General features: G+C 38.7%; 1 protein-coding gene across 1 annotated transcript in view; it reads left to right on the top strand.

Annotated features, from left to right (window-relative positions):
* The window catches only part of LOC124187083, a 47,143-nt gene extending 36,152 nt beyond the window's left edge, over positions 1-10,991 (top strand). The window contains exons 12-28 of the mRNA XM_046579336.1: positions 17-2,401; positions 5,432-5,669; positions 5,808-5,986; positions 6,617-6,776; positions 6,860-6,959; positions 7,049-7,206; positions 7,283-7,371; positions 7,481-7,680; positions 7,776-7,965; positions 8,417-8,540; positions 8,702-8,893; positions 9,006-9,205; positions 9,299-9,449; positions 9,548-9,743; positions 9,845-10,043; positions 10,149-10,267; positions 10,416-10,991. Of these exons, the coding sequence (XP_046435292.1) occupies positions 17-2,401; positions 5,432-5,669; positions 5,808-5,986; positions 6,617-6,776; positions 6,860-6,959; positions 7,049-7,206; positions 7,283-7,371; positions 7,481-7,680; positions 7,776-7,965; positions 8,417-8,540; positions 8,702-8,893; positions 9,006-9,205; positions 9,299-9,449; positions 9,548-9,743; positions 9,845-10,043; positions 10,149-10,267; positions 10,416-10,467 (4,932 nt within the window). The 3' untranslated portion in view covers positions 10,468-10,991. The remainder of the gene's footprint in view (positions 1-16; positions 2,402-5,431; positions 5,670-5,807; positions 5,987-6,616; positions 6,777-6,859; positions 6,960-7,048; positions 7,207-7,282; positions 7,372-7,480; positions 7,681-7,775; positions 7,966-8,416; positions 8,541-8,701; positions 8,894-9,005; positions 9,206-9,298; positions 9,450-9,547; positions 9,744-9,844; positions 10,044-10,148; positions 10,268-10,415) is intronic.
* Positions 10,992-11,308: the final 317 nt, after the last annotated feature.

Consider the following 11,308-nt stretch of genomic DNA (forward strand, 5'->3'; position numbering starts at 1 on the left):
TTTCAATTTATTTTAGGACCGTTTTGCAAGTTGGCGCAGAAAGTCTGAACCCGGTTTCCAGTCATACGTATCGTTGAATCGGTCGGACGAAGAAGAAAAGGACAGCGAAACTTGCACCGAGGAGACGTTGGTCGACCCAGAACCTTACGAGTTACCGGACGACGTAGAGATCGCGGAAGAAGCTACACAGCTATTGAACAACAGCAATAATTCTTCTGTCCCGCCACCTCTCCCTTCAAACCCTCCTGCGACGACGATTACCAAAGATAAAAATAAAGATAACCAAGAGCAGCAAGCGCAGCAAACAATGGAGGAGATAGTTGGTCACATATTGATGCAAAATCGAGACTTTCAAAAATTATTAGAGAAGCAGAGAACGAGTAGCATTATAAACATGCGTCAGCAGCAGCGTTTCAATAAGCACATGCTCTCCGTCGATACGTCGGACAGTGAGACGGAGAACGATACTGCCAATAATAATAACAACAACAACAATCACAGGGGTACAAGATCGATGCGATTGACTAGACGCGAGCAAAGATTGGTGAGAGCTAACAATGCCAGGAATTCAACGTCGCCTCCGCCGCGCGAAGATCACCACACAAGTTTGCAGCTTCGTTACGATAATCTGAGAGTAGAAAATGATCATGAAAGCGATTTGTCGGCGTCGTCTGTTAAAAATTGTACGAATCGAATAAGCGAGAAACGTGCGATATTCGAAGCATTTAAAAAACAGAGTATCGTCACCGAGAGTAAAGTGATACAAACCGCGCTTCGTATCAGGGAAAATTCGACAGTGGAAACTGAACGAGAGGACGTGAAAAAGGAGCCTATATATGAGACCATTCCTGGCGAAGACGAGATTAGGAAACCGGATGAAGAAGAAGAGGATGATGCTGCCACCAAGGGTGCCAAAAGTAACGACGAGTCCAAAGGTTTCGGCAACTACGATAACTTGCAAAGAGTTTGGGAAGGCGTAAGGCAACAGGACGAGGAAATCGACGGAGGTGATAGTCCGACAAGGCCGGCTGTTTGGTTAACGAAATTGTGCGAAGGCCTGCCTACGACAACGCAAAAGTCTGGTTCGCTGCCTAGAAGTTTCCAGATAAATCCTCACGACAATCCTTCCTACCCGCAAGTAACGAAGTCGAGATTCTTGCAGAGGGATGGAAAACCGATGAGCGAACGACCGTTTACAATAGCGTCAGATAAACCAGCTGAAATCAACCTCGAGGACATGGAGAGATACGTATCGTCCTGTCAACCGGAAGGTAGAATTGCAAAGTTCCCAACATCGACGTCTACGTCGACGTTTTTCTACTCCCTTGACGAGGACTCTTTCACCGATGCCTATTCTGAAATTCAATCGTCAACATCCGCCAGCGCAAACGTTCATCCTGACCACAAGATTTACAGGGCGAGTTTAAGCACCGGAACGTTGTTGAAAAACGTATTTTCAAAGAAGGGAAGTATACTGCATGGACTTAGGTCAACGGAGAGTATTGAGACTCTTGGATGCAGCGACGAGGCTGAGAGAGTCAGACAATTTGGAACGATCGGCAGTAACAAGGTGAAAAAGAAGAGTAAATCTAAATCTTCGAGGGAAAGTTCGTCGGACGTTGATGAAATGATGAGCGGATGCGTCGCTGGAGGGAACAACGGATCTTCGTCGAAATCTGCGTTGAAAGTTCCTTCCGTTTATTACAAACAGGGAAGCTCCGGACTTGGTGCTCGCATAGCACAATCCGACTACGCAGATCCTACTTTACTTTTTGGAGATAGTATTATGAAGCGTACCGCGAGTGTTGGTGATGGCTTGGAATTCAAGATGGAATTATCGGAGGATAAAAATGGTGACAAGTTTATTTTAGAGCATAGAGAAAATGAGGCGGATAGTTTTTACGAAAAGTCTTTCGAGACGATAGAAAATTACGTAAATCCCGAAACGGAAGAAGTGTTCAGGGACAGTGCAATATTTAGTGATATGGACGAGGCGATATCGGCCAAGACTGCACAACCTACTTCGGCTATTATTTATAAAAAAATTCCTCCAGCTGTGCCAAAAATCGCTCCGCCAATTCCGGTGAAACGTAAACCGGAAATATCAACACCCCCAAAAGTATTTGCGAAAGTTGAAAAATCAGAGGGAAAAGTTAAGCCCGCGGTTGCTCGAAAACCTAATTACCTAAAAGTGAAGAGTGTCTTCCAGAGCGAACTGGAAAACACTGTTCAAAAGTCTTTGAGGAAAACTACTGGAACGCTGAACCGTAGTAACGTTGAGTTGCATGAAACTATTAACAGCCAGGAGAAACAAATTGAGGGGGATGATGTTTCGGCAGGCCAGAGCCGAGCAGGTTGGGTGCGTAAAATTGTCGGTCAATTACAAGGTCAAGACGATGCATAAATTATAAGTAAATTTGTCGAGTTACAAATGTTTGATATGAACATTTGAGAGTAATCGGCATAATGAATAGCGGAGCGGCTTATTTGACTTTTAAATTTGGGATTTTTTCTTCTAAAAAACCTGACCAAAACCCACCAAAAACAAGTTCTTGACTTATCGAGAACTGGCATGCTACTACCAATTATGTTATAGAAAATTCAATTAGCATAATAATCCTTATAGGTTTTTATCACTGTTTTATAATCGATATAAGAAGTTACTGGTAGTATTGTATTATATTATGATAATTTACTGCGATGTATTTTGTACGTACGTTACAGCTGTGATGTCAACACAGTTTATGAAACATAACAGTATTTAATCTGTTGTATATAAATATGTCTAGTAATATAAAATTTTATAAAACTATAAAATTGACAGGAATTATTTATTTCACTACCTCTAGTCTTTCAAATAATATTACTTAATTTCTTCCATTCGCTTTCCGGATTCTTTTTCGTTCTATAATTTTTTTTTCCTTTTTTTTTCTTTTTTAATCAAATTTTTTTTTTTTTTGCCCAAGTTCAAGTCATTATTTATAAGTACAGAATTTCATAATTTATTAATATTTACTTAACCATTGGGATTTTGCGTGCATTGGCAGGGGAAAAAATTATGAGGCTCCTGATTTTAACCCAGAATTATATGGTGCCAACTTTCCGCGCAACAATGCAGTTATATTTCGAGATAAAATTTTATCGGTCTTGTGGGGGGGATTAAATTCAATGGAGGATTCAATATATCGCCAGATTAACCATTGAAATCAAGGCGCAAATCGCGCAATTAAACGGTTTGTAACGTTGGCCGTGGCACAGAATGGAATGACCAATAAATTGCATTAGAGAAACTTACCAATAACCGATCGCCTGCACGATGTCAGCCCATTTCACTTCCATGCACTTCCTACTGCATACAGCACACGGTTCACTTCAAGTCCCATAAATCCTTCGGTATACCGTCGTTCCGTTCTATTTTCACTGTAAAATTATTAAAAATTTGATTAACCACACTTCCAAAAAGTTGGAATTTGCTTTTAAAGAAAATTCAAACGAGCATTGCAAAGCAGTGTATGCTTGAAGGAAGGCATTTAAATTAAATTTTATCTGTCTAAAACTATCGAATCAATTTGACGTTGGGTCAATTAATTTGTTGGAAAAACGTAATTACCAATTCCAGCTTGGATTCAAAAATGAGATTGTTGCACAACGTAAGCAGCAGCGATGTAGATTTTTTTCGTATTCGAATGAAAAAGTACGGAAAAGCCACCGAATGCAACATCACTTGTTCAATTACCGTCCGCATCGAATGATCTAGTTATAATTATATTCACTCGACTTACCAAATCAGTTTTTCGCGAATAAACAGTCGCAGAATCACGATAATGAAGCCACTATCACTCACTACGAAATTAAAAAACACGAAGCCGCGACGCGCGCGTCTGAACTTGTCCAGATTCGAAGAGTTTATGCGGCGTACAAAATGGCCGCCGCATCTTCTCGCTACGTTTGATAAACAACCGACGACCCGAACGCACAAATAACAACCAGCTAGTAATAATATTACGACACTCAATCGAAACTACGCAGTAAATATCGGATAAATGTACATAAAAACGACTTTTTTACCTCTCGCCAATGAAATGGTGGAAGAAATGCGAACGCTTCTGGTTTCGACCAACTGTTGACTCGACGTCGCGCTTGCCCTACATATTTCAAATTTTATCGATGAATTACGAACGAATAAACTATACACTAGCTATTTCAAAGATCATTATCACTGCGAGGATCAAACTGTCGTAGAAAATTATTGCTGGATGTTATTATTGAGCTTAAATAGAATGAATATTAGACGACGCCAACCTGGCACGCGAAAGATAATCGAACGAATAAGTAATAAATGACGATCGCCTTGTCCCGGCGTGCGTTGCTGTTTGTAAACAAAACACGATCACGAATGACTAACTTCGGAGACGACTTTTAATAATATTCAAATCATGACGTAAGGTAATAAGGTGAAACAATGCACACACGCTTTAATTGAACCAATCAAAGAACATATCCAAGGTAACATCATACAAACGACAAATTCAAACGTGAATAAAGTAAACGAAATTATCCTCTGTAGGGAATGAAAAAAAAACTTCATATTTTTTCCTTGAGTGTTTATATTATTATTTACGTGATTTCTGTGACGTCATCTTGGATATGCGTAGACTGAGCGAAAATTGGTTTTCAGTTCTGACACAGCTTATTTCCTTGCATCATGATTCAGATATAAATGTACAACATACCTACGGTACCTGCGGAAATGAAGCCAGAAACGAAATACCTATCATCGCATCATTTCTTCAAGCGATTGCACAGCATTACCAAAATTACAACTGCGAGCATAGTATACTGATAACACTTGCGAGTGGAATTCTTAGATATTTATTTACCTTCGGAGTTTTTTGCTGTCGCAGCATCGCGTTGCTTGCAGCCCGTGAAAATCCATCCTAAAGACAGTCGAACCACCTTCTTTGGTGAATGGCAGAGACCGAATGAATACACCAAGTCCCCCATCTACGTACCGAATGGCTAACGGTATAGTTTGCGGAAAAAATCAACGAGTTGTACGTTGGTTTTTACGACGATTCCAAGTGGCCGTCTAATAGTTGTTTCGGAAGTGAAAAATGCCGATATCAAATAAGAAAATAGAACGTTAATGCACGTTTTACCGTAAAAAATATCGATAATTTAGCATAGTAAGCCCATAAATTCTGTATATAGCATAGCTCGCCTCCTGTTTGGTTAAATTTCTGTGCCCACCGCCCCCTGCCACCCGATCGCAACTATATTCCATTGATTTCTGGTGCTGGCGATTTTTGTGTAAAAGAAATACCTGCAGCTTTGGTATCGCACCGCTGCATACAGGCTGCGACTCGGTTTATGCATATATCCCGTTATCACGTTATCAATTACGTAACAGACTGGAGTAAACATTTGACAGTTTAGCTGGTGCGCGAGAAATCCTAAACGGCGTCTAGTATCCATCAATCAGAAGAAGAAAATGTCGCTGTTCAATAAACCGAAAAGGAACATTCGGCGGCGGCCTTTTAACGAGGATGATGAAGATAACGAAAACCGCATGGATTCAAACGAGGATTCACAATCCTCGAAACTTAAACCCAAGAAGAAGGATAAACCTAAACAAACGCTCCTCAGCTTCGGAGAGGAGCTTGATGAAGGTATGTAACTGATATTCATTTGCTGCCAATTTACAAGATTGTCGTTGGAACACGTGTACAAAATTGTGACGGATGACGCGAGTCGATAAAATGAGACTTAAGTTTTAGCCGATGTCTTAATGTCGATTAATGTTTCAGCCGACGACGGAGAAGTATTTAAAGTGAAGAAATCGTCAAGAAGCAAAAAGCTGATGAAACAGCTTGACCACGAGCGGAAAAAAAAGAAAGGTGAAGAGAAAATGCAAGTGGACTCTGAGCAAGCGAACATGTCCGTTAAACAGGAAAAAGATTTAGAAATAAAGACAGACGATCTAGTAGTAAGCTATCTCTATGATGTTTTATTATATTATTAGTATCGCTGCAATTTATTCATCTCTATATAATCTCGATTCCTATTCTTAGTTTAATTGTATCTACAGGCTGAGATCTTAACTTAACTTGCATTCTTAATGCCTTAAGCTCTTAGTCCTGTGGACTACGTAGTCACAATCCATACGACACGATATCGCAACGATTCGAATTGATATATGGCATAAAACAAATACCCATATTTTCTTTCGTTTGTCTTCTCCACTTTGACACAAGCTAGAATACGCCAATAAATTCATGGACCAGAATTGCTGGAGAATGGAGAAGAAGTTCACCTTCTGACTAACTTCTGTAAAAATCTGTTTGATCTCATTAATCAATTTCGATTCGAACATCTGTTAATGAAGTCGAAGGATAGAAACGATTTCATCTTGCACCAAATAATTGTATAAAAGTAAAAAAATGTATCCAAGTTTTTTGATCATTCATACGAATCAACTCGTATCCCTCCCGAGCCCTGATTTAGTGCCTTTATTAAATCATCCCTAAATTCCGACCTTTCAAGCATGTACTCTGTAATGTCAGTTCGTAGGATTTATGTAACACCAACTTTAATATCTTTATATTCTTTGTGGTAGGTGAAAATAAAAAATACCAATCCACTGATATTGAATGGAAGAGCTGCCCTCGTCGCTGGCAAAGATGACTATACGTCCGAAGAGGAGGAAGATGATGCGAGTAACCATAAATTTCGAAAAAATACAGACAGAGCTGACACCATGAAGATACTTCTGGAGAGTAAGCAGAGAAAGTCGATTGAGTGCCCGACGCATTGATTCGCTATTCTTTCCTCTCTATAACTATTTTCATTTGTTTTTTAGGTGGATGTATACCCGATGCTGCAATGATTCACGCCGCACGAAAGCGTAGGCAAAAAGCAAGGGAATTAGGGGGCGAATTCATACCTATAGAGGAGCAGAGGTAGATTGTGATGTTCCAGTTTTTGAAAGCTTATTTGTATTCACGAATGAATTTAGTCGAAAACTGATATACTTTTGTTTTCCGTAAAGGGAAGAGAAAGGAAAATCCAGACTTGTCAGGGAAGAAGATCATGACAGAAGCGATGATGAAGATTCTCAAGATCGAATCGACATGACAGTAAATACAGACGCACGTGACAAAGAGAAAAGGCGGGAAGCTTTTTTCGCTTCTCAACTTCGAGAGAAATGTTGGTCCCTTTAACTGAATGAATATTTTTACTTATTAAATTTTCCCAGTCGTTCAATTACGCTGATTATTCGAAGGTACAGTTTCAGATAACGAAAGTGAGCATGGTAACGAAGAGGAAGAATGGGAAGCACAACAAATCAGGAAAGGTGTAACCGGAGCTCAGGTAACAATTAATTTAAAAACCGTTTGTTCAGAGATTATTCGTGATAAATCTCATCAATTTTTTCCGAGCACAGCATAACAAAACTTCCATCTTATCATAACTTTGATAGATTGCTGCTGCCCAGCAAGATTCGATGCTTCAACAACAGTATTCGATGGGTATAAATGTTGGGCAAATAATCGCGCCAGGATTACCTCTCGAAATGGCGATGATGCCAGCTCCGCCACCTCCGCCTTCCTTACATCCGCCGGATCCCACAAAAGTCGTACCTGTTACCCCGCAAGAAGTTGCCAATAAAATGCGTGGAAGGTAATGACTTCATCATATGATTCAGAGAAATGTGATTGCCTTGTGATTGAAAATCAAAAAAATCCGGAAATTTCTTTTATTCTTATACATTCCAGGCTGGAGAGTCTGCGAGAGGTGTGCAGACGTCATCTTCTAGATCGGGATCGGGTAATCGAGGAATTGATACAAACTCACAAGGAACTGGAGGAAGGTGAAGCACGAGCGCCACAACTTGCACAGCGCTTCAGATATTACCAAGAGTTGCGTGGGTATGTCACTGACTTGGTAGAGTGTCTTGATGAGAAGGTGGGTTCATACGCTGTCACGCTTTTTTTTTTCTTCGAGCAATGGGGTATTACATGCGGTGCCTGTGGTTGGACAGAGACACGTTCTCATAGTAAATTTCATAACTTATTGACACGTGCATTTACTTCTTTCTATCAGCAACAATTTCTGAACTCTCACATAATTTCGAACGGTTCTAAAATTCACTTTACAAAACAAAAAAGGTATCTTTAAGAAAGAGATGCATCGTTACAATAATTATGATCGACGACTTACACGCTTAATATGAGTAGTGAACTGTCAACCTGCGTTGCCAGGGGTCTGGATCTTCTCTGTATTATGCAAAACGTACTTCTAATTTTTTTCAAATATTTCCCAGAGATTATTGTAAGAAAAATTAATTCTAGATGTAAGGGCTGGTAAGTATGTGAACCGTTTTTAAACAAAACCTAACATCTATATTCTTTGTTAGCTGCCTCTGGTGATCGGATTGGAATCACGCTGGCTAGATCTTTATGGAGAACGTTCAGCGGAGCTGATGGAGAGGCGGAGACAAGATACTCGCGATCAAGCCGAAGAGATCACTTCTGCCTCCAGTCAGTTATTTCTTCTTACTGTTTATTCGTTCTTTGAAATTCTACTGACAATTTCTATGCTGGCATCAAATAAATTCTGCCTATTCGTCATTATTTATTACCCAAAGAAAACTCTATTTTTACGATCATAAAATGTACATTAAACAATTTTTCATTTCCAGGGAGTCAAGGAACTCTCAGAAGAGGCGTTGAAGACGAAACAAGAATCCGACGAGCTACAGAGAGGGAAGGTAGAAGAGCTCGTCGGAGACGAGCTAGAGAATTAGCATCCACCTTGCCGAAACACATTGATGGTATGTCAAGTGATGACGAAGTTACCGAGCAGCAAAATCTTGCATTTAAGCAGGAAAGAGGTGAGTCTAATCTATATTACCAATCACAGTTGTTCGCTTGAAAATATTTTTCCATCATATCCAACTGTTAGAAATCATTTTTATTTACATGATATTTTTTAATTTTTTACAGACGATATCGACAATGAGTGCAGCGATGTATTTTCAGACGTTGTTGATGAATTTTGTACAGTTCGTGGAATTCTATCAAAATTAGAACAATGGCGAGAGACTGACATAGTCGCTTACACCGAAGCTTACGTTCCTCTTTGTATACCCAAGATTATATGTCCAATTATAAGGCTGCAACTTGTTACCTGGAATCCAATCATGGTGAGAGCTTACTTTTAGTTCAGGCCAATTTTTCACAGCCATAACTATTTTGAATAAGAGTAAATTTTTTTCCTTTCATTTATTGATTTCCAGGAAAGCGTTGACTTGGAAAGAACAAAGTGGTACAACACGTTGCTCCTCTATGCCCTGGACAATAAAGAAACAGAAGACAGTTTGAAAAGTGATCCTGATGTCAGGCTGGTTCCATTTGCAATCGAAAAAATTGTTCTCCCGAAACTTACACGTAAGAATCATTTCTGAATTGTGTAAAAAGTGCTAAATGAAAACGAAATATTCTCTTCGATGTCTTAAATGTATCTAATTGTTTTTACACTTTGACAGTGATTGTCGAAAAAATCTGGGACCCCATGTCGACGTCTCAGACTCTGAGATTAGTAGGCACAGTGAGCCGTTTAATCAGAGATTATCCGAACCTTACCGATCAAAGCAAACCATTACTAACGCTTTTCACAGCCATCTTAGACAAGATGAAACTGGCTGTAGAGAACGATGTATTTATACCAATATTCCCAAAGCAGTAAGTCTGTTTCTTTTTTTTATAGTACAAAAATTAAAGCATTTCTAGCCTGTAGCTTCATACGTCGATTGGAACTAATATTTTTCTGTCATTTCCTACAGGCTTTTAGATACTAAACATCAATTTTTCCAAAGACAATTCTCAATGGCAGTTAAACTGCTTCGCAATTTGCTTAGCTGGCAAGGACTGATCGGAGATACTCCGTTGAAAAACTTGGCTCTGGGATCACTGTTGAATCGGTATCTTTTAGCTGGTTTAAGAGTGTCGTCCGCAGTTGATGCCCTTACCAAAGCTAACATGGTAAGATTTCCGGCATCACGTTGAAAAATTTCGCGTTACTCTGGGTAAAACTTACGCCTTTCATTGTACATTTTTTTATTCCATTCCCTGACTTTCTTCCTACAGATAATGAGCACTCTTCCACGGGCTTGGCTACAGGGTGAAACGATAGATCATCTGAAAATGTTTGCCGTTCTCATTCAGCAGCTCAGTGAACAACTGGATCAGGCCAATCCGAGCCATAAGTAAGTTGATATACTCCATTAAATTCTGCTAAAATATACAGATATCTTAATTTTTTTGTGTCAATTGATAGACGAATACCATACCTAGATTAAATAATCACCTGAACATTATCATAAAGTTAAAATATGATTATAAATTTTGTTACAGTGAGGCGTGGGAATATTCTAAGTCGATCCTGAAAATAATCAAACCTTCATAGCTTACAGAATTAGAAATGTTTGAAAGTTTCAACCAAGTAATCAACGTTTCATCACATCTCATAGATAGATTAATAATTGTAACTGTAATTTTTTATGACAGGATTCAATCTTGAATAGTTATTGTAAGATATTGAATAATAAGAAATTATTCAATCAAACCATGTAATGACCCCCCGCCTATGAAATAACATGAAAAGACACAGTTCTGTATAGACACAGAAACCATGCAAAATTGAAATAGCGTAAACGGTTCGAGGTTAATGCAACATAAACGGGAATAACTTCTCCACGTGTTTTGTAAATATTTATAATATTAATACTAATAAAAATGACAAAAATAATAATAATTAACTGATTTGAGAAATGAATATTCGCTCTTCTACAATGATTGATATGCTTAAAATGATACGTAATATAGGTGAAATATCAGGTCCATTACGATATTTGATTATCGATGATGCGAAATTTGTCTAAAATGTCTGGATTTATTTTGCGAAATTAAAACCAATTTCTTTGTAGTATAGGATTGTCGAACTCTTGCATGTGTGTACACTGACCCACCAGACGAAGACCTAAAAGTATCTATTTTTAAAACTGCACTACTCGTTATCTCTTAAAGAGATAAGAATGCATTTGTATATTTGTATATAGATATACATATCTAGCAGCCAGGTCAGAAATCTAGCCTACTAATACTCCGCTTATTACATAGTAGTGTTAAATGTTATTAAACAGTCTACAGGTAAATTAAGTAATGCTAGTATCAATTTTTTTTTAACTAGCTCCATTGAGAATAATTTATTATAATCATACAGGGAAGTTTATACGAGATGTTGCAGT

The sequence above is a fragment of the Neodiprion fabricii genome, chromosome 7 (assembly GCF_021155785.1).
Source record: "Neodiprion fabricii isolate iyNeoFabr1 chromosome 7, iyNeoFabr1.1, whole genome shotgun sequence".
Classification (NCBI taxonomy): domain Eukaryota; kingdom Metazoa; phylum Arthropoda; class Insecta; order Hymenoptera; family Diprionidae; genus Neodiprion; species Neodiprion fabricii.